At 38.9% G+C, this 24,607-nt stretch overlaps 1 protein-coding gene across 1 annotated transcript in view; it reads right to left on the reverse strand.

The window, feature by feature from the left end:
- Nucleotides 1-480: 480 nt before the first annotated feature.
- The window catches only part of STK33 (serine/threonine kinase 33), a 50,836-nt gene continuing 26,709 nt past the window's right edge, over nucleotides 481-24,607 (reverse strand). Inside the window, 7 exon segments of the mRNA XM_075163832.1 lie at nucleotides 481-560; nucleotides 6,925-7,006; nucleotides 10,941-11,029; nucleotides 12,048-12,138; nucleotides 12,140-12,184; nucleotides 12,963-13,015; nucleotides 13,621-13,744. Of these exon segments, the coding sequence (XP_075019933.1) occupies nucleotides 481-560; nucleotides 6,925-7,006; nucleotides 10,941-11,029; nucleotides 12,048-12,138; nucleotides 12,140-12,184; nucleotides 12,963-13,015; nucleotides 13,621-13,744 (564 nt within the window).

Consider the following 24,607-nt stretch of genomic DNA (forward strand, 5'->3'; position numbering starts at 1 on the left):
GATAACCTGTACAGGGAGACCTGAGAGCCCTTGAACATCTCAGTTACAGACTTAGCACAGGCAGAGGTGGAGAAGAAAAGCCCTTACCCTGATTGCACGGTTTGTGCAATCCATGTGAGGATTTGACCAATAATCTGTAAATCAATAACTTAGTTCTCATATATCGATCCAGTCAACATACGAAAAAGAGAGGCCTAAACTCTCAGTTTAGTTTTACAGTGTTTCACTGCAATATTCTGTAATATTCTGTTATTTCAGGATTATAAAGTGGTTCATAAATCAAATACTCAACTTTTAACACTGAACTGTATCTTTGACTTTATTTTGCATAGAAATTTGTAATGTTTACATACAAGCAATTATAGGAGTTTAGTCTTTTGTGAGGTTTAGGGCACGGGTTTATTTTTCATTTCAATGCAAAATTGTAAGTACTTGTATTATAAATGGGTCTGTACATTTTATATTACTTTTACAAGCTACTTACAGCATGTACATAATGACACCTATGCTCCAAATGTCACACTGTTGGCTGTAGTCATAGGCACGGATAACTTCAGGAGCTGCCAACCAAGCAGAAAAAATAGTATTAATAATACAAAAAAAAAAACTTTTAAATGCTTAAACACAAAGCATGAAGAATGTGCTGATGTGGTATAATTTATTCCCGTATGTAAAGAGGAACCAACAGCAGATGTTTAAATGAATAATGTACAGACCTTAACAATTCATGCTGATGTGTCCTTACTTTTATCATTTAGCTGTTAAGAGGGTGGTGACATTGTGACATTAGCTGTATGATTAAACTTAGTATTCTTTTTCTCCAAAATAAGTTATTGAAGCAGTATTCATGACACACTGACTAAAAGTACTGCAAGACACCACACAAATTTTTCTTTTTCTCCCAGATATGTGTAGTGCATAAGAACACAGGGTTTTTGCAAAACACAAGAGCCTCTGTTTGCACGTATTAGCTTGAATACATTGTATGATGAACGAAATCAATGCTAAAATACTCTAAAATAAAAATTTTCAAACATATTTATTTATATCCTAGATTAAAAATTCACAAATTATAATCTATTCACTAATCACTTTATATTATTTCAGTCACATGTCAAAAAGATGCTGCTTTGGGGCATCTTAGTGGTATTTTATCTACTATATCATGGGAGACGTGGTTGTGAGTTCACAGCAAAATCTATGGTCTTCACTTCCAGAGTCAATGGAAATGACCTACTTAGCCCAGTAAGGAACACAAGATAGAAATCTTCACGCAGTAGAAGAGGAGATTGACAGAGACTATTTTATTTGGTGTTGTCCCACCAAATCAAAAAGCTTGTTTAACTGTCATCTCAGTTTTTTGTGTTTTAGGTAGGTACCAAGCTTCAGATATCTAAATATTATGTCAAGGAACTTAGAATGGTTAGCTTAATGGTTTGATAATACCACAACTGGTAAAACAAAACTTTAAAGGAGATTCTTAGCATTAATATTGCCAAACTGGCCAAAACCTACAGTATCATCTCATTTTTAATCGATTGTTTTGAGAACATTTTAAACCAACAGTAATTCATGCTATTAACATCCTAGGAAAACTTACAAACTTATGTAAGTTTATGTCCTTATATACATATCCTACAGAAAATAAAATTACTTAATCAGGAAATTGCTATTACTTTTATAATTTTTTTTAATTAATAAACCAGGCTGGCTGAACTGTGAATTTCCACAAGTCTCACACACAAGAAGGGAGCATACAAAAGATGGAAATAAGAACAAAAGGAAAACATAAGCACAGAGGGGCAAAATCAGAAAGGAAAAATGAGGAGCAACTAACAAGGGACGTAACTAAAAATGAAATAATCTATAAGTATATGAGTAGTAGGAAGACAATGAATAAAGAGGCTGGTATTTTATTCCACCAAGAATGCATTTGATAGATGATGCTCAGAAGGCAAATGTATTTAATGTCTTCTTACATCAATCTTAACCAAAACGTCAACTGCAGGCAGTGGATAGCACAATCAATATCAATGACAAAGGGGCAAGACCTCCGTTTTTTACAGACAAGCAAAAGGTTAGCAAGTACTTTGGTTGGAAATTTTAAAATCAGCCATAACCGATAAAATTCATTCCAGAGTACTTTAAAAACTGACAAGACTTCTCAGAGCTATTAGTGGTTCAAGAACTATTAGTGGAAGGCGGGTAAAATACCTGAAAACTGAAAAAGGCAATCATGGTATCTATCTGTAAGAGGGTGGAAAAGCTGGCATCAAAGAGTTACAGGTGCGTCCCATTAATTTTAATTCCCAGGAAAATACTGGAAATAATAAGCACCTAGAAGAAAACAAAGAGGTAAGTAACAGCCATTATGCACCTGTCAGGAACAAATCTCCATGTAGCACAGCTTGACAGGCTTCGGGGTTAGAGGAGGAACACTAAATATCGCATATCTCTATTTTAGTAAGGCTTTTGATACTGTTTCATGTAACTTTTTTCATAACACTGTCTATATTAAAATATCACAGGAACAATGCACATATGCTTATAAGAAATGCTTCTCAGAAAGTCGTTGTAACTTGTTCATTGTCAAAGGGGAAGGCTGCATCGAGGGATGTTTTGTAGGTGTCTGTCCTAGGCATGGTACCATTATAATTGATGACCTGGATGATCCAAGAGAGAACACGCTTATTGAATCTGAAGACAACATCAAGCCAGGAATGACTGTAAGTATAGCGAAAGACAAGCTCAGAATGCAAAGACAAGGAGAAGAGCTGGTCAGGCAGCAGCTCAAGGACTGTCGCAAATCACAAGCTGAACATAAGTTAACAGTTCCGTGTTACCAGACAATGCCTCTGCGAGGCAGGATAGCGTAAAACAGCCACTCGGGTACAAAACCTCACTGTGCACACCTGCCCTTTCTGAGGAGGCCGAGGCCAACACTCCTCCCCTTGTCTGGATTAGAAGCCTATTTAAATATGCCAGATGAAAAACAGGCCAATGGCCTGACTCCCAAGCACTTACCTCTTGTTCTTTTATGTGGACTTCAGAGTCCTTAAATAGATTACAGAAAGACAGTCATCACCTGTGTTTTATATGCAAGCCTAAGGTCTGCAGTACATACAAAACAATCCTTCCACTCAGCCCAGCACTGGTGAGGCTTCAACTAGATGTTGTTCCCAGTTTTGGATACTCTCATTTTAACATAACAGGTACCAAATGGAGCATGGCGAGTCAATCACAAAGATCAGAAATGCAGGACAGGACTGAGAAAATTCATCCTGTTTAGTGTAAAGAACAAGAGACCAAGGGAGAAGTGTGATATCAGATTGCTGAAAATAGGAAGGTGGCTACCTGTTCTTCATATCCATGATGGATAGGGTGAGAAATAATAGTCTGAAACTATGAAGTGCAGTTCCACCCTTTTCTTTAGCCCGACACATAGGCTCCCACCACCTCCCTTAGGTCAGCTCTAGCAATTATGTGGCTGCAGGTGAGTTAACTGAAAATTTATAATGAAAAAAGTGATTAGATCATGGCCTGTAGGTATAAGTTTAAGCTGATTGTCAAACTGAAGGTTCAGGGCAGACAGGAGGAAAAATTTCTAGGAGGATAATGAAGCATCAGAATAGAGTGCCTGGGAAGATTATTATGGAGTCTCCATTACTGGAGGTCTTTAAGTACACTTTACACAAATATTCATCAGAAATGACTTAAGTGTAGCTGCTTCTTTCTTTGGACAGAGAAATAAATCAAATGACTCGAGGTCCCTTCCAGTGTTGAGATCTATGTTTCTGTCATGATTAGTAAATCGGAAAGTAATTTCATCCCATGCAACCCCCTCACTTAAAGAAGTATTTAATAATACTAGTATTTCATCAATCAAAGTGTCAGAAGGACTAATTGTCTTCCTCCAAAAAGGATTTATTTTTTGCTTCAGTCTGTTATAAGCAAGCTGTGAAATGCATTGCTGGTATATACCATTGAGGAAAAGAACTTCACAGAATTAAAAAAAATGAATGCTATATTGGATAATGAAGTGAATTATATTATAGCATGCATTATAAATCAGAAAGGGGTATACAAATCTTTATATTATGGAATGCAAAGCATTCATTGCCTGAACAGGCAAAGAAAAAACCCTGAAAAGCATGCTCTTTGGACAGGCCACATCATAATTACCTGCTTTCATGTTTTTTTTTTTCAACTTCCATTTCAACATCAAATAATAATCAGTGTTATACACTGAGATAGATACATTGTTTGGATGGAAATTTTCTAAGAAAAACCTGGTTTAGAATTTAATCCTATTGTTTAGCTGAAGATTCCTAAAAGTTTCTGCAGCACATCAGAAGTTACAAATTAGCTTTACGTAACCAGAGGGAGGTACTGTGATTCAGGTAGCACTGTTGGCTTCAAAAACATCCAGCAACAGAGAAAAAGCTGACCTTGTAACAACAGAATATGTTACTTGTGCTGAACTTAACTTAGCAATAATATAAGGTAGACTGAGGCAGTTTGAAGACAACATCATGTAGAATGGAAATGCAAAGTGAGTGTTGTCTGCATGGAGATCATGATAAAGCTCATGAGAAAATAACAAGAAATCAGTTCTGCATATCATCTAAGAGATTGTAATGAGTACCTGATGGGCTAGGGGAGCAGAGAGAAAAAAAACAGCAGAAAAGAAGCACCTGACAATGAACAGTACAGCATCGTCAAGGAACATCATCAGACAAGAACCCGGACTCCTCTACAGCAACAGCTAAGATCTGATCAAAATATTCCCTAACTGCTACCTTCCTTTGTCGTAGTAGACATAGAGTTAATTTCATGCAGTCTGTAGGTATTGATTATAAAGTGCCTCCCTGCATGACACAGCATGTCACTGCTCGCACTCTGAAGAGGTACAATCAGCTGGAATAGCTGTTTGTCCTCATTTAGGGACCTGCTTGCTTGTCTCCTTCAGGGACTGGATAGTGAGTGGAGTGAGAGCATCCCCTCAATCAGCTGACCCAAGCAGTGATTGGCAGCAGTCCTCAGCTGGGTGCAACAGTTGGACCTCTTTTCCCATGAGTATTTGAGAAGTACGGAGTTCTTCTGTCTCTCTTATGCAGAAGGGAGTTTGAAAAGAATTAGTTACTTTGCATAAAAGCCGGCTCTTTGAATCTCTGATTACCTCTGGCTACCAATGGCACATTTGCAAAAACCACACGCGCTTGATTTCAGATTCTTTGGTCAGTAATGTCTCCTGTCAAATTTGTCTAGGCTTTAAGTATCCATTAAGCTTCCAAGGCGGGCTTAAAGGATGGCACAACCTTAAATACTATTCAAGTTCTTAACCACTGAATAATTTCAGAGGTTTTGAACTTCCAGAATAGCAAGAGAAAGAAGAAACATGTGTAGGAAAACATACCCCAGAGTTGATTTAAAATAAATCATTGCTTGTTTTCTTCAGAGCCCCATTTATCTCCAATCCAGTTCGCTGAACCAGTCAAGGCAGACAATAAAGCCCATGACTATTAAAAGAAACTTACCAAAAAAGCATTACTCATCACCTGTCCCTAAAAGGGGATGTAAAGAACCTATGCAGCTGTTCTGCTTACCTACCAGAAATATATGCCTCAGAAGACTTATGAAGGCTGACTGAATAACAGCACAATGAAATACAATTATTTCCATGAGATCTTAGGTCATCCCTAATGTTGTTTGATAGAGGTAGCATCCAAATTAAAACGGTGATTCCATACCCGTTCAACAAAAGCTACAAATAGCTGAAGAGATGACATTTTTCTGTAGGACAAAATCTGAGCTTGCAAGGCATGTACCTTAGCTTCGTTTCCTTAGAGTAGAAGTCAAAAAAGGAAAATTAATCGTAATTGAAATTCAGAATACACAAACTTGAAATGAAACCTGCATATCGCTCTGTCTGTAGGCAACAGTGAAAGGTGACTCTGCCTAAATGGGCCCAGACCCATCTCAAGAAGTTGGGAGAAGGGGAGAAAAAACTATGCAGCTATTGGGTCAAGGATGGTTCTATCATTCCCTTCAGAAAAACCTCAGAAGCTCAGAAAACTGAGCTCAGAAAAATGCGCTTCCTGGCTGGAGGTAGAGGCTGGAGGTACAAGGCCTCTGTGCAACCTGGCTACTATCAGCAGAGAAAGAGTTGAGAGAGCTGACCCTTGCAGTCCTCGCAGCCAGTCTACATATTTTTAACAATGAGTGTTGGCATCTCAAAAGAATAAAGACAATAAGGTGTCATTCCTACTAGACACCATTAGACAAAAGAAACTGAAAGGCATGTAGAGTGGAGTGCATGTGGATAAGCCACATAAATTCATTATTTCTTTCATATATATAACAAGTAGTAAGCATGTTTAAAACAGCAGCAAGTATCAGGATTTTGCCAGCTGCTTTGCCCCAATACCTGCCAATACCTGTTGCAACCTGTCCCCCCCAGATCCTCAGGAGAGGGCCTGATCCCTGATAGACCAGAGAGAGAGAGAGAGAGAGAGCGCGATCTGCCAAGGATCCAACAGTTACGCCATACTGTGAACGAACACAGTGTTAATCTGTGGAATTCGCTGCTACGTAGAAGCTGTAACGTAGTAAAATGGACTATAGTACTATGAACATTCACATTTATATAATGCAAAACACATATGAAATGTAAATTCTTATAATGATGGACAATTTATTCCACAGCAACTGCATAAGATCTGATGGAGCCCCACTAAAAGGTTGTTATCAGTTATAGCTCCACCTTCCTCTGAAGCTGATGCTTTGGGTCTCAGAGATAATTTTATGAGTTAGAAATATAGGCGAGTTTAAGCTAGTATGACAATTCCTGTGAGAAAATAAAAGAAGATCTGGAAGGAATCTAGCGAGTTGTAGCTCTTAAAAAGAACAAAGTGTTGAACTTGCCCATGTATATAGGAGTCCCACAGATAGACTGAAACATGCTTTCACTACCACGAGTCTGTACAGCTAAACCGAAGTCAGCCACCTAGTAGAACAAAATACAGTATTAAAGCTAGCAATAAAGATGGACTTTTTTAGTGCTTTTGTTGAGTGCAGAACTTACTGTTTGTAGTCAAAATGCTGAACTCAGAGAAAAAAAACATTAAAAATGAGACTTTCATATAATGATCTTCAGTCTTTTCCTCCCCTATTCTTCCATAAAGATAAGCGAGTTTGTGCCAAACACCACTAATGTTTGTCCTGTAATTACATTTGTCCGGTAATTATTTTGGTGATAGTTCCGCTATCTAAGTGTTTTTTTAATGTAACAGTTTTTTCCTTGACATTCAAGCTCACCTTAAACAAGCTCACAAGGACACAGGCCAAATCCCTGCTGACCACTTTACCTTCTCTGTGAATAAAGCAGGTTGGAAAGCCCAACTACAGCAGACTAATGGTGGAGATGCTACATTGCTGTGGGCAAGGAGGGACAGTGACCAAAGTTAGAAGGTCAAGATAAATAAAACCAAATGGCTGGTAAATCGGAGTGCTGCGTGTTAAGAACCTAAATGAAAACCTGAACTGTCACGTGAACATGGACAACTCCTCAGCTGATGGCTACAGCATGCTCTCGGTGGGTCTGTTCCTCCTCACAGCTGTCGGGACACGTAGCAGCAGGAAAGAGGAATGGCTGGAAATGTGCCTCCACCGACTCCACCAGAAAGAGATGATCCTTGGCACGGCTCCAAACGCAACTAAGCAGCAGACCTTCCCCCTTTGCCTTCAGGGCAGCGTTTCAGGGCCAACCACTCAGTGGGTCAGCAGCTTTGGCCCACTGAAATTTGCATCTCATATTATATTGCACAAATGCGTTTGTGCTTGTCCATTAGACTGATACGGATTCCACTGTCTCTCAAGCTGGTCTTTAAAAAAAAGAGGATGCAAAATGAAAATTTCACTTCCTGGAGGCAGTTTTCTATTTGTTGTTCTGCTGGTCTGAACCAGACATCAGAGTACCCCACCAGCCCCAACATTCAATCAAAAGGTGATGGCTAGAAAATCTTAACTAAAACCAGGGAGTGTTACTTTTGATTTGGTTTAAGCTGAACCAAATGAATTTTATTCCATATGGAAGTAGAGTGAACAAATTAAGAAAGAGAGAGAATATACCCACATCTAGAGACTTCTCCCTTGTCCAGTTATAATCCTGGAATCACTGAAACAGACGTTTGTGTGTCCACCCTCTCCCAACCCTCCAAAAAAAATAATCTTTACAGTGGGCAAAGTTTTAACTACAAAGCTAGGGGTTGTGGTTTGGTTTTGGTTGATTTTTTGGTTGTGGGGTTTTTTTTGGGAGGAGGGGGGGTTTAAAAGCAAACAAACAAACAAACCAACCCAAAAAATACCTTAGCTGCTCCTTTTTGTTCTACTGATGAAAACTACTTCGCCAAGTTTATGTTAGTTAACACTTTATGAAGGAATAAGATTATTGCATTCTGCCTCCTCAGGACTTTAAGCACTGTATATTTGAGATATTAATGAAATGAAAGTGAAATGAAATGCGGCCAAATTATGGTTGCCTCTAAAAATCACCTGTAAGGAGACAAAGCTAAAAGTCTGTGTCTTTCAAATAATTGTCATGCCATAAGCAGCACAATATCAAAGCCCTGGAAGTAAGAAAAGTTGACTTAAAATATTAAAGTCTGTACACCATGCTGTACACCATGATGAAATAAGTGAGGCTTGGTCACAAATCTAGTATTTCAGCATTCCAGGATCTTACAATTCAGCCACCGTACCTTTTTTGTTAATGGGGAAAAAAATGGTGGGGGGTGGAGGGCAGCAGCTCCCATTCTCTAGTACCTCCTTGCAGGCATTTTGGGTGTCCTAGAATAGGCTGTCATTGCCTAAACTCACTTCCTTCTTCCCTTTCCTTTCCCATGTGACAAAACCATGGGGAGCGCTGATATTCAAATTGAGAGAGGGAAGAGGAAAAAAAAAAAAAAAATTCACTTGCATCATCTTCCATAGAGGTATAATACCCACATACTCACAAACAGCAAACTGGAAACCTGATTGTTTCCTTTTGGAGAAACACCTTTCCTTATGAAAAATTACTTAAACTCTGTCTTTTTTGTTGCAAAAACTGGAAGTGGTTAGGACCCATTTCTTGGGCTTTGAATTCATCACTCATGTGGGAAAGCTTTTCGAAGGGTGCAAAGAAATGCTGATTTTACTTTTTTTTAATAGATGGGGTTTTATCCTGATAGTAAAACCTTATTCAGGCGTAATATTTATGTGGAGAAGCCAATTTCTTCAGTATATTTTTCACTTTTTATCTCAAAGTCTGTGAGACAATACAAATATCTGAAGTTGTCAGTGTCTCTGAGTTTGGGAAGGAATGTCCCGATACCTGCAGGTGGTTTGAAACTGAAGGTCTATCTATACTTATAAACAAAATTTCATCTAAACCCCATGCCAGTATGCACTTGTGCCATGTACTAGTGTATCAGATGGAAGAATCTCTGTTCTTTCACCAGGAGGAAACTGTGTCTGGATTTCTCCCGTAATTCTCCTTGCATGTCCTGCCCCAAACCATAAAGTCATAAAGGTTCAGGAAGACTATTTCTCACAGCCAAAACCAGGAGGGTGCAAACCTTAGCCTCACGTTTAACACCAGCTGTCTCAAGCCTGAAAGCTCTGAGGCAGATAAATGTTGTTCTTAGCTGTTTATCTATTTCACGCTGTGTGATGGACCTCCCCTTTCCTGTAGCTGCTTTTATTGCTATTAGCCATACAAACCTTGGGGTTTGCTTCTGTGTTTTCCGCTTCTCCCATTAAAGTTATTCAGGAGTTATTCTCCTCTAAAGTCAGGAGAACAAGGAAAATGGGGGAAGATCTGTTCTCATTCACAGAACAGAGGCCAGGAAAGATGCTTGCATCTTGAAGGAGAGATCATAGAGTGTGATAGTTGCTGCTCCAAATGGATATATAAAGTAAGGCCATGAAACAAGAATAGCTGGCCATGATGGTTTCCACTGATGGAAGTGGTGAACTGACTACAAGAATGGAAAGCCGGTTGACAAACCAGAAGATTTATATCAATGTCTTGCCTACCTCTAGCATTTGCAGGAAGAAAGGTACAAACTGCCCCAAACTGAAGGATATAGGGAAAGCTGAAATTATGCTTCTTAAAATGAGTATAATATTATATAAAAATACATAGGCTCTAAGAAACACAGCAAACAGAGTTCTGCACCCTGGATTTCTCCCACCATGAATTGCCAAGATGTCCACATTCTTCATTGTGTGAAACACTTCTCAACATGGACTTTTCTACCCAAGATAGTACATTCATGATCCAATATTCAGTTCTACAAGGTTATTTTAGAAGATGCCTACATTTTCATTACTACTAAAACAGCAAATCAGCAATGGATAATTAGCATATAATTTATTAAGCATCAAAGACCATTTTTTTCAATAAAAAGATGTAAGCATATGGCACATTGTGTTTAGTTAGTAAATATTTGTTAATATCAAAAGAATCCTGTAATATATTTGTATTTCAATTAAGGGCACAGTTTAAATAGGCTTTTTTTTCTAAATTACTAACAGATTTACATTAAATTGACAATATTCTTAATTTAAAAATTAATTACACTTCACAGCACCTGCTGGCTTCCTGTAACTAATGGCTTGGGACTATGCTAATGTAGATCTAGATGAACAAGGTATGGTTACTTTAAGGAATTTTTTTTTTTTTAATTGACCTAGAAATATACTTATCATTTAAAACAAAAAAAAAAAGCCTTTTTCAGCAGTGGCACTTAGCTTCTGAAATGATTTTTTTTCCCCTAATAACACCATTTACTAGCTCATTTCAAAGGCTGCTAATAGGTATCAAAGTCAGGTCTCCCAGTAATACCTGGATATTAAAACCAGTTCTTGAAGCAGAACTGCTACAATTGTCATCTTACCTTTATGTTTAATTTCATTTAATTTGCTTCATCAATGTCACTGCTTTTAACTAAAATGTTTTCCACTTTTAGATCTCTGTGAACAGTATCTGCCAAGAGAGAGTAAGAAATAAAAGTTGCAGTGAAGATATTCTGACAGAAATGTTTTAAACTCTTTCGACTGAGTAATTTCTTTGAGCAATTCCAGTGCATTTTACTCTGAACTACTGGAAGCCTAACCAAAAGCATCTTTCTCATTTCATCCAGGGAGTCATATAAGTATTTCAAATTTTCAAATCTCATTCCTTCCCACAATCCTGAAATAAAGGAAAAAATCCATGTTGATTCAGTCTTTCATATGGGTAGATCACCTGACATCATCTAACAAAAAAGTAGGGTTTATATTGTATAATTATCAAATTTGCACGTTTTCATACCTGCAGTTCATTTTCATATCTAAAACCAGTCAATGTTTTTGCCCTTCCAATGACTACACAGAAGAAACAAGGCTCTAAAAAAGGCACCATTGCATAACCCCGTATCTCTGTGGAAAAAAAGGTAAATGAAGGATTCCTAGAAGTAGTATGCTGTAACAGAGAGATTAATAATTTCTGTGTAAAAAACTCCAGAATTATTCACAATCCTACACTACTACCTACCAATGCTAAATTTTGGGCTGGATAGGTTAACTCTGTTGTGGACTGTGCAGAATTGTAATGCTTCTGTGTGGTGGATGAAAATTACTGAATCCTAAATGCAATACATATTGTTAAGAAGTATCAGAAACAATCTACTACTGCTTTTTTACCTCCTGTAATAGACTATACACTTAACAAGTAAACTAAGTTAATGTTACAATGCAAAGCAGTTGCAAGTTAGGAAATAATAATACATTTTATTATCCATAGCTGGTATGGAAAGAGAAATAAAAGAAAAATGGTAGCAGTTATTGCATCTGTAAGAAAAATAAAGTTCTAAGTTCATGCACTATATTTTACTTTTTCTTTACCGGACTATCTTTATCCTATCAAATAAATAATAGATAAAAATAGCAATCAGTAACTGTTGTTAAATGTATGAACACTCGAAATCAATGAACATATGGGTGAGACAGAGGAACTTAATTACCGTTTTTGTGAAGTTACGCTATTGCTGAAGCAAGAATCTGAATGACGTGCCTTGTCTCATTTTCTGTAAAATGTCCTTTATTACAAAGAATTCTTTTTAAGTTCTCCATCCTCACACAGCTCGATTACAAGATACATCTGCAAATATTAATAAAGAGAGAATGTAATTATTTTATTTCTGAGTTTAGTTTCTTTTAATGTAATAATATATATAATTAATATGTGTTCCAGCTGCAGTGATGACCTAGAACCCCAATGCATTTAGTATTTTATGAACAGAAGACAAAAGGCAATTGACCTGCTGCAAATATCCCCCGGGGGGATGGGGAAGAGAATCAGGAGAGTAAAAGTGAGAAAACTCACAGGTTGAGATAAAGACAGTTTAACAGGTAAAGCAAAAGCCGCGTGCACAAGCAAAGCAAACCAAGGAACTCATTCACTGCTTCCCATCTCCAGGCAGGAGTTCAGCCATCTCCAGGACAGCAGGGCTCCATCACGCGTAACGGTTACTTGGGAAGACAAACGCCATCACTCCGAACATCCCCCGCTTCCTTCTTCTTCCCCAGCTCTATATGCTGAGCATGACATTATATGGTATGGAATGTCCCTTTGGTCAGTTGGGGTCAGCTGTCCCAGCTGTGTTCCCTCCCAGCTTCTTGTGCCCCCCCAGCCTGCTCGCTGGTGGGGTGGGGTGAGGAGCAGAAAAGGCCTTGACTCTGTGTAAGCCCTGCTCAGCAATAACGAAAACATCTCTGCATTATCAACATTATCAACTGTTTTCAGCACAAATCCAGAACATACCCCATATAGCTACCGTGAAGAAAATTAACTCTATCCCTGCCAAAACCAGCACACAATGAAATGAAACAATTCAATCTATCCTACATGAGGGTATCCCATTTAAACATAATCATACCCAGTATTGCCACAGCTGCCATGTGCTAACAATGACCAAAGTGCAGTATTTTTCTAACTTGTTAAATAAACCAAAATTTTAAAGAATTTGTTATTGCCAATTTAACAGTTTGAAAATTTTAGAATAATCAAGAGAAACAAAATAATGTATCTGAATTTTCACCTGGTAAATTGCGAGTTTCAGGATTCATCATGCAGCCGTAAAAACTTTAGGCAAAGTTGTACCGCTATATTCATACTGACTCGTGAATATAACACTTCGTGTTCCTAATTTATACCTTACTTTATTTTTAAAAATTAAAATAAATACTTAAAAAAGAAACACCTTTCAATTGCATATATTCTTTGATCAGATTTTGATAGTTTGGAATCTAATATGCATGCATATTTTCAATTATTCTTTCATGAAGGAATAAGAACCCTAACTTACATGGTTAGACAATAGAGTTTGAGTATTTTAAAAAATAATGCTGCTTCTAGTTTCTGCCACAGGGGCAATGACTAAGACACAAAATAATACGTGAAAAATGAGAATAAATATCTACATAGGTGAAAAGAGAAATTCGGAATCTAATATGACATCTTGGTGCTCAAACAGAGATTGGAAAAAGAGAATCGTCAGATTATAAGAAAGCTAATAATACTTTAAAGAAAATTACCTATGTACATGATATTTATCTTTTTTCTGTTAACTTCTTTGATGGCCCATTTTTTGCTGGTAGTCCTGTGTTTTACTTCAGTTACCACCCCAAAGCTGCCTTGTCCTAGTTATCTTCCAAAAGAATAGATTTAATAAACAGATAATCATAAGAAAATAACTGCAGCTTTAAAAAAGTTTTAACATAATATATTTATTATCCATGAATTTGAAGTAAACTAAACTGTGCAAACAAATGTTTAAAAGATGTTTTTAATGGCAGAGAAGCAATCTCATTTTTCAACAAAAATATATACAGATTTTTCTACTATGTTCCAGTCTTCATGCATGCTTACCGTAAGTTTTAAGCCCAGCAACTTGTAGAGTTCGGTATGAATTTGCTACTTCATGCAAAGTGCCGTGAGCTACCCATACTCATACACATCCATATGAGTAGCATTCTAATCACAATCCCAGAGGAGTAACAGGTGAGGTGCAATTTTGAAATATTAAAAACAATGTGGTTAGTGTGCAAAGAAATTGCTAGCATCGTTTTGACTTAGAACAGCAACATGAGTACAAACATGATTTCAGAAAAAAAATACTTACAAATTCTAATTTGTGGTAAGATTCAAGTTCAGAAATTTGCTTATCTGTGCAAATGCCTGTACACAAAACATGTTGATCACAATTCAGCACCCACAGCAAACACTCGGTGACTTTGCCGCTGGTATGCAGACCCCTGCCAGGGTTAGGTGGAACCCCTGACTCCACCACCCAACCTGTCTCAGTCACCTCGCCCATCTCAATAATCTAACCCTCCACTTGTGATTGCCTGGAATTCTATCATGTTGTCTAGGAATTCCCCTCTTTACTCTCTGTGAAATTCCCACATGCTTTCTGGGAAATTCCCCTTCTGGTTTCTAGGAGTGCCCATCCCCACCCCAAAATGTGCTTTGTAGGAATTTACCTCATTCTTTCTAGCAGTGCACTCCACTACTTTCCAGGAATATCCCTCTGCTTTCTAGGCATTAACCTTCAGCTTTCTAGGAAATTTTCCGCAAGTCCATAATTTTGCACATGATTTTTGGGAATTCCCCCTTTGCTTTATAGGACTTGCTCATGTGCTTTATGGGAATTCACACCCCAGCTTTCTAGGAATTTCAAGTGTGCTTTCTAGAATATCCCCCTTTGGTCTTCTAGGAATCCTTTGGGTGCTTTCTACCTTTGCAGGTGTTTGCCCCACACACCCCACCCTGCTCTGCTCCTTTTTCCAACTTTCACTTTCTAGGATTCCCCCTGTGCTTTCCAGAAATACCGTCTCCACTTTCTAGGCATGCCCACTTTCCTTTTCAGGTGATCTTCCCATTGCTCTGTGGATGTTTCCCCCATGTGTTTTCTAGGAAATCTGCCTCTGCTTTCTAGGAATTCTGTCCCTACTTTCCAGGAATTTACCTTGTGCTTCCTAGGAAATTCCTGTGCAGCTTCCCAGTTTCCCACCTGCTTTCCATGAATTCCCACCACCCAAATGCTTTCTAATAACTCCCCCCTCTGCTTTCTATGCATTCCCCCTACTGATTTCCAGGAATTTCTCACGTGCTTCCTGGGAAACCCCTATTGGCTCTGTAGACCTCCCTCTGCTTTCTAGGAAATTCTCCATTCACTTTTTCCAGGAAGTTTTTCATATGCTTGCTAAGAAATCCCACCTCTACTTTGTAGGAACCCTCCCCACTGCTCTCCAGGAACTACCATCATGCTTTCCAGGAAATTCCCTCCATTTTCTAGGAAATGTCTCATCTGCTTTCCAGGAATTTACCTTGTGCTTTCTAGGAAACTTTCCACATGCTTTCTAGGACGTCTCCCCATTGTTTCGTGGGAATTTTCCTCTTTATTTTTCAGATATTTATCTCAGGTATTTGAAATTATGTTGGTTCCAAATTGTTCTGCTGAGTAGGACACTTTGTCTTTGCCAGAGGTACTACAAAGGTTGTGAAGGGAACAGGAGGGAGAAGCAAATTCTTAAGTTGCAGCAGCTGATGGAATAATCTGCAGAGGATGGAAATCAAACACAGAGGAGTGCTTGCCTTGCCTCATCCACTGCCGAACAAATACCCACCGACTTCTCTAGTCAACCTGGGATAATAACGACTCTGCTAGCAATGCAGCTACCAAGACAGTAAGTGCATAATCACTGTATAAATGCTAGTGGTAAATAAAACACACACACCCGCCCCCCCCTTCCATGATGCCTATGGCTTGGGAATTGCAAAAAACTGTCTGTAATTGAGAATTTACATATTAAAAAATGTTCTTAATAAAGTGGCACTCCATGAATGTAATACTGAAAAACCCAAGCATGTTTCACATAAAGAGAGTGTCATTTAATCAAACATTCTCATGCATTTTCATAAAACTCCTATGAGATCTAAAAATGGATACTGTTTAGATGCCAGCAACGAAATAGCCAACTAGAGAGCTACTCCAGGTTCAATTGCTAGGGGTAATAAAAGTGACTATCCAATATAATCTGGCACTGCTCTTGCAGCATCACAAATATCTACGGCTACACATCTCTAACTTCCTTGTTGAGACTTTGTGTGTCCTCCTACTAACCACATTTTCCACATAATTCACAAAAGCAAGTAATTGGTTGTATATTCAGATATGACTAATTTAGGATGATAGTTACTTTATACCCATGTATATGAATATAAAGAAATGTATATGTAGAAATGCTACTTGAAAGGGGACCCATTTATGTTAATATCCAAAATGATGGATTTTATTCTGAAATTTCCGTTTCAGTGCTTTTTTGAATTTTATTTTCAGATGTACATATAATACAACCTCCTCCAACAACAGCTTTTAAAGTTTTCAACTGAACAATTTTAAAGCCTACAATATTAAAGAAGGGATTATGAATCAAGATAAATATGTCTCCATCAACGTGTTAACTACTGCAGGAATGACAGGAAAAGAGACTCTGTACATTGATAAGAATGAACTATGGAGAAATTAAAGACAACCAACTTCAAATCCAACTTCTGCCTAAATTTTTTCACGTCCTATCATTAGTATAGTATTACCATTTACACGCTGTTATATAGCTGTAGAGTACCATATTTGAAAGACATCAGGGGCACAGTGGGTGGTAGGAAAAACAGAAAATTGCCCACCACATGCAAACTGTGACTCCTAAAACAAAAGCTTGATTTTCAAAGTATGATGAACGTGCAAATTTCATTAACTTCAACTGAATGTGTGCATTTCCAGTATTTCTAACAATCAAGTTAGCTGTACTTAGAGTACTATTCAACAGAGCTGTAAAGCATGTGACCTCAGAGGTCAATTCTTCAGGGGTTGAGTCAACAAATAATCCAAATTCAGAAAAGGCTGAGCATTTAGTGGACATGGAGGTGTTGGGTTGATGGTTGGACTCGATGATCTTAGAGGTCTTTTCCAACATTAATGATTCTATGATTCTATGTATTCATTGACCATGGGACAGATTAACTAACTGGGTATCACCTGATTATTTCTGACATGGATTTAATAGAGTTTTACTTACTTCTTTAACTTTATTTTTTTTTCCCTACGTAATTACCCAGACCTAAATCCTTAGACTAATTTATAACTTTACAGCCTATAAACATAATCTAACATATGTTAGGCTTCTTGTAGGACTAATAAACCCTTTAGAACATGCATTTCTTCATCAGTTTATACAGTGGTAAGAAAATATATCTATTGGGTGTGCAGACAAACCTCCTGCATTAATTGACTCAATCTTAAGAATTAAGGCATGATATCACCAGATAAATATCACTACAAACCTCTACACCATTTCAAAATACTACGTAATTCATCCCATTTATTATATTATCTAGAGGTAAAACAAAAATGTCAAATGTCTAAAAAAATAAAAAGTTTTTAAAAGTTCAACATTTTAAGTTAATTTATTCAATATGTCTTCCAATGAATGGATTCTTTTAAACAGTGAAAAACTTCTGCTGTGGAATTCCTGTTGTGCCTGCCTGGTGTAACTACTCCTCTGTGTTTTCATTAATTTCTTGGAACCCAGCACTTTCTTTAAATTGAAAATAATATCAAGTTGTCATTAGGTGCAAGAGTTCAAAAACATTCTCTGTGGAAGAGATTTTACTCTATTATATAATACTTTAAAGAATTCATTGGGAAATATAATCCTTGCTTTACTTCAGAGAAATGAGCACTAGTAACTGTAGAATATGAAGAAATACCTACTCTTGAACACACACTTCAAAAATACATAGCAAAGAAAGATAGGTCCAATTCCAGTTTGCTTACCTCTCTACACATGCTGGATCCTTCAGAAGGTGAGGCTATTCATTATCCTCTCTGTCACTGGCTGCTTGGCTGGATGCCTCTGCTAACGCAACAAAGATCCCATGTGTTCTGGAGGTGCAATAGGGGCAAAAAAATAGAACATTGCTTAGTTCAAACGAGGCTGAGTACATGGTATATTTTATGGTCTTCCCCTCACTGCTTTCAGCCATCTGTTCAGTCTTATATAGGCTCTGCAGAAATTAAATAAAAGCACAGAGACTGGCAGGAACGTGTCCACTGCTTGAAGAAACAGAATAAAACCTGAGAGATGAGGGGGCTGGTGGAACACAAAAACCTTGTATTCTAACTACAGCTGTCTGCCACACTGACGAGGAAGTAGATTGACATAACACAGCACACTGGTTTGGACGGCAGATCTGAAAAAAAAAGCCAAAAAAACATAGTCAGAAGTGATACTTCAGCTTGCCTAGCTATGGATTGCTGGTTGCATTCAGAGACTGAAAAAAAGCATTTTTTCCACCGGACAGTTCAAAAGTGTAATAGATTTTTCCTTTAAATCAAATGGTGTACAACACATTTTTAGAAGATTTCAATATACTTCATTGAACCTGGGAAGTTGTTGATCTGGAGTGTCAAATAAAAATGAACTTTTGCTTCTAACTGGCACCATGTGAGGACATACTTCAGCAGTACTGCCAAGACAGTGATAATGAAAGCAAGTATTCCCAGGTACTCTTGTAATTCCTCCGGAGAGCTACTGATTTGCACACGATTCGTCAAAGTCAACTTTTCTCAAAAAAGAAGCTGCACAAAAAGGCTCAGAGGGAGATAAAAAGCACTAAAGAAGGCATGCTTGTCTAAACATTTTCAGGCAAGAAGGCAAGAGCTCAGTTCCTCCACGGTGGAGGACTGAGAAGAAGCAATACCTGAAAGTGTTAGGGGATTAACTAGGGAACTATTAACCACCTTTAACTCTTGGAAAACCATCAAGTTGAAGATGCTCAACTTTAGAAAAGAGAGTTGTTCTTGCATTCCAGATGGCTAGCATGAGTGAGGCACTGAAAACTACCTTTAACTGCTGATACTGGTTCACCTCCTGCAGGACAGGGACCTGAGTCCCTGACGTACACTTGTGGTCATCCCTCACTGAGCACCTACTCCCCATACTGAAGCTTCTGCCCTGCCCAGCCATGAAAAGCAGCACCCCTTACCTCAGGCAATTTGGGGCTTCAGTCTATGGAGACTACAAGGGTGATGACATTTTAGAGACCAAGATAGACAAATGAGGTAAAAGAAGGATCCAAATTTCAAGAAAATGGAAAACATTGGCTTAAACTGAGACTGTACAACCTGTGTTTCTGCAGAAAACAAGGACCAAATTTTCAGTAGGCTTTCTGCAAAATCTCTTCTGCTCCAATACCTCTGATGAACCTCAGACATAAACTCAGATGACATTTGAACATCCTTAAGTCCTTTGGTTTCTCCTATCCCCTTACTTCGCAGATCCAGGACTTTTATTTTTGAATGACAGATGGCTTATTAGAAAACAATGGTACAAAACCCTTACATGCAGGAAAAAACTACTTAAGAGAATGTTCTTTTCTGATATAGTTCTTTTATAATGAGAGATATCTTCTAATCTCACTCAATAGCTTACATTCTGCAATTTACATGAAATGTGATTAATACCCTATTTCCATATTTAAATCTCTGACAATATTAGTACTCTTATTCCTACCATCTAAGAAATTTTTAACTGTAATATGATAAAATTATTACAGTATTTGATTCTCTGAAACTTACCAGGCAAAAAAATGTGATAACTAGCACAAAGAAGAGATAAGCTTAATGATACGTAGAAATATATTTGTTCTCTTGAAGATATTCTGAAAATGCAAAAAAAGGCTAAAATCCTGAATTTATTTTACATTTTGCTTCTGGACAAAATTTTTGCATTAAAAAATTCTGAACTGAGTAAAGTCTTTTGTTGACAAATCAATGAATTGAAGGATTTTTTTTTTATTATCAATAAGACTATGCAAGAAAAAGGAGGGATTACTTTTCCAGAAAATCCTTGTGAACTCTTTGTCTAGTCACAAGAAAGTACTACTACTAAAAGATTCGTTCAAAATAAATAAATAAATAAATAAATAAATAAATAAGGGAGGGAGGGACCTACAGCTGCTTTAAATCAAACTACTGCCAATAGAAAAAAAAAGAAAAAAACCCTGCTCCTACATTAGCTTTTGCTTGAGACTTCCTATTCTCAATACTTTAATCACCCTCTGAGAGTTATGTGGCCTTCCTCAGACCCTTATGGGTGTCAGTACCACAGGACAAGACATCAGGCAAACCCTACCACAACGTCTGTGTGCACTTAACAGAGTATTTTGCAATGTTTTATTAATTGCTTAAGTTAGAAACTATAACAACAGATTTAATTAACCAATTAAAGAATGAACAGATAGCATGGCAGACAACCCTATGGATAGATAAAAATGAGAGTAGTTGAGAGGAATCCGGAGTACAGCAAGAATAGAGAGGACTCTGGAATACACAGTACAGTTGTTAGACATCCTTTAGTAATAAATATCCAAAATCTTAAATGCTCCAGCAGTGAATTAGCTGCCACTCTAAGTAATTATGACAAACGTACATAAAATCTGTACAGGAGGAGTAGATGAATATTTGCTTTGTTTTTAATAAACAGGGGCAATATAGTATGCATGTGATACAAACATGGAAATAGTAGAGGAGGAAACGTCACATGACAGCTTGAGGCACCTAGAAGCACTTCCCTATCATATTTGCAGCTTGCTTTCTTTTCCATTGTGAATTGACAATATGATCAAAAAGCAATTTGAAGTTATTTTTCCTTCCCAACCCAAAAGTACTTTTAGGTGCTTTTGATCAAAGTTACAATGGTGAGGGATCCAAAGGGAATGCGAGCTCACATCGATATATTCAGTTGTTACTGGTCAAGGCGGATACACTAATAGACACAGTGTCCATTGTGAATAAAGAATGGTCACACACTAAGAATTCCCACTTTCAACTTTCTGGTGTTGAAAGATAGGAACTACTTGACCCATATATCAGAATCTAAGATCCCAGATCTTCTTTTATTTCAATTCCTTTATGATTTTTAACATCTACAATACCTGAACTTGATAAAAAACAAAACAAACCAGAATGCTGAGTTTTAAGTCTTACTGATTAGTCATTTCTACTTGTGGCATATCTACTTCTAAACTGAGTCAGAAATTAAATCTTCTCTCAGACATAGCACCTCCTTTGGGAGCTGAGAAGTTACATCACCCTCCTGCTACAATTTTCCTTATCTGTTAAATTAAGATAATGCCACTTATCACAATTAATGCTGTAAAATATTAATACATGAAAAATAATTTGTACAGGAAGACAAGTACTGCAAGAGCTATGAATTAGTTCTGTGGCCGCCTCCTGCAATTTTACTTATAAAAGAGCCACACCTAGAACACACAAAAGCAGGGCCAGGACTTCCTTGCAGCTGGCAATGTGTGCATACAAAAGCAAGATCATGGTCTCTGCCTACACATAGCTTACTACAAACTGCTCTAATAAAGCAGTGAAAATCTTTGCATGTAATGTAGGTTTTCCCAAAATCTGACAGTGCACCATTCTTTAGAAAGAAAGGTTAGAACTAATCCTACCCTCTTGCAAAAAATAAAGGCTCAACACAAAAGGCCTCAATATAAACCATAAAAATAGTTGATCCTATTAGTTAATAAATTAATACACAACCATTCGTAAGGAGTATGTTTTTACCTTCAGTTTAAATGAAAAGTATGTAATTACCAGAAAGTGAAAGGCGAATTCCAAGAAAGCCCGTGATAAATTCCTAGAAAGAGGAGGAGTAATTCCTCAAAAAATTTCTACAAAACACACAAAAAGTATCTTGGAAAGCACAGGGCAAATTCCTTGAATTTAGAATCATAGAATATTTTGGGTTGGAAAGGACCTTTAAAGGTCATCTAGTCCAACCCCCCTGCCATGGGCAGGGACATCTTCAACTAGATCAGGTTGCTCAGAGCCCTGTCCAACCTGACCTTGAATGTTTCCAGGGATGGGGCATCTACCACCTCTCTGGGCAACCTGTGCCAGGGTTTCACCACCCTCATTGTAAAAAATTTCTTCCTTCTATCTAGTCTGAATCTACCCTCTTTTAATTTAAAACCATTCCCCCTTGTCCTGTCACAACAGGCCCTGCTAAAAAGTCTGTCCCCATCTTTCTTATAAGCCCCCTTTAAGTACTGACAGGCCGCAATCAGGTCGCCCCAAAGCCTTCTCTTCTCCAGGCTGAATAACCCCAACTCTCTCAGCCTTTCTTCATAGAAGAAGTGATCCATCCCCCTGACCACTTTTGTGGCCCTCCTCTGGACCCGCTCCAACAGGTCCATGTCTTTCTTGTGCTGAAGGCTCCAGAGCTGGACGCAGGACTGCAGGTGGGGTCTCACCAGAGCAGAGGAGAGGGGCAGAATCACCTCCCTCGACCTGCTGGCCACGCTGCTTTTGATGCGGCCCAGCATACGGTTGGCCTTCTGGGCTGCGAGCGCACATTGTCTGCTCATGTCCAGCTTTTCATCCACCATTACCCCCAAGTCCTTCTCGGCAGGGCTGCTCTCAATCCCTTCATCCCCCAGCCTGTCTTGATACTGGGGGCTGCCCCAACCCAGGTGCAGGACCTTGCACTTGGCCTTGTTGAACCTCATGAGGTTCACACAGGCCCACTTCTCGAGCCTGTCCAGGTCCCTCTGGATGGCATCCCGTCCCTCAGGTGTGTCATCCGCACCCCTCAGCTTGGTGTCGTCTGCAAACTTGCTGAGGGTGCACTCGATCCCACTGTCTGTGTCGTTGATGAAGAAATTAAACAGTACTGGTCCCAGTACAGACCCCTGTGGGACACCACTCATCACCGACCTCCATCTGGACATTGAGCCATTGACCACTACCCTCTGGGTGTGACCATCCAACCAATTCCTCATCCACCAGACAGTCCACCCATCAAATCCATACCTCTCCAGTTTAGAGAAAGGGATGTTGTGGGGGACCGTGTCAAAGGCGTTACAGAGGTCCAGAGAGACGACATCTGTAGCCCTTCCCTTGTCCACTGATGTAGTCACTCCATCATAGAAGGCCACTAGGTTGGTCAGGCAGGACTTGCCCTTGGTGAAGCCATGCTGGCTATCTCGAGTCACCTCCCTGTCTTCCATGTGCCTTAGCATAGCTTCCAGCAGGATCTGTTCCATGATCTTCCCAGGCACAGAGCGAAAATCTACAAACCCCCTGGAGAATTCCCACCTGGAGGGGAGATTTCTCAGAAAGCACGAAGAAAATTCCCAAAATACAAGAGGTAAAATTCCTAGGAAGGGGACAGAGAGAATTCCTGGAAAGCACAGGGAAATTCCTGGAAATAAAAGAGGGAATTTCTAGAAGGCACATTGGCAATTCCTAGAACACATGGGGGAAATTACTGAGCAGCATAGGGAAAATTCTTAGAAAGCAGGTGGGAAATAATGCTGGAAAGTGATGAGGAAATATACCTAGAAAGTAGAAGATGGGGTTTCCTAGAAAGTACACCTAGAAAGCTGAGGGGTGAATTCCTAGAAAGCAAGACAGGAATTCCTAGAAAGCACATGGAGACTTTCCTAGAGACTCACAGAGTCAGGTCTTTCCAACACAGCATTACACTCCAGCTTTAACAATTGCATCAGTTTTTGTCTGTGCAGAGACCAGAAGTGCTAGGATACATTATCACCCCTTCCCTCAGTGACAAAATAAGAAAAATAACTTGGCAGTGCAAACAAAGATAAAGTCATCATTTAGGTCAAACACTTCTAGATACTTTCTTTTCTAGACTGATCTGTTTGTTTTATTCTGCAGCCACTGAGGGCCAGATACACAAAGGAAATGAGGCAGAAGGTAGGGGTGACCTTCCCTACTGTTTATTGCAGGTGCTCAAAGTGTGAACACGCCTAAAATTCTGCTTTCACACACGCCCCAACTGCCACACTTGAACTAGGAAAAATACAGCTCAACAGTTATCTTGCATCTCAATCCAAATCGGGTTTCCAGTGCAGTCTGCCCTGGTGGCTGCTCGGCTATGGACACTCAGAGAGCACCCAAAGCATTTCTGTAGGAGTGCTTTCACCCGTGGGAGCCTGAGCAGCAGGCTGCTGTGCCCTGCACAGCCACACAGGCAGGTGTGGGGAGCACAAGCTCCCTATCACTAATAGACCCAAGTGCACATCTTGCACTCTCCCTGAAGAATATGACATTTTAGGCTTGTCGGGGATCAGGACAGACTCCGCCAGCTCTTCTGTTGTGACTATATAGAGGGTGCAACATGCCTCCTCGTTCGGCCGTGTGTTAAAGGAAGGTGAAGACCTCCTCAGTTCTTTGAGGGGAATGGTTCAGGGCTGTCCTGCAGCGGAAGCCCTGGGAACAAAAAGGAGCAAAGACACACCCCTTCCTGCAGAACAAACACTACTCTAAGGCAGACACGTCTCCCCATACACAACAGACAGATCTTAAGCTCTCCTCCATAACTTAAACACCTAGAAGTACTGTCATGTAGCAATGGCTGTGAATATACTTCAAGTAGTTTGTTAATCTAGCTCTAGATACACCAGTGTACCAGGGCT

Source organism: Calonectris borealis, chromosome 14, assembly GCF_964195595.1.
Source record: "Calonectris borealis chromosome 14, bCalBor7.hap1.2, whole genome shotgun sequence".
Classification (NCBI taxonomy): domain Eukaryota; kingdom Metazoa; phylum Chordata; class Aves; order Procellariiformes; family Procellariidae; genus Calonectris; species Calonectris borealis.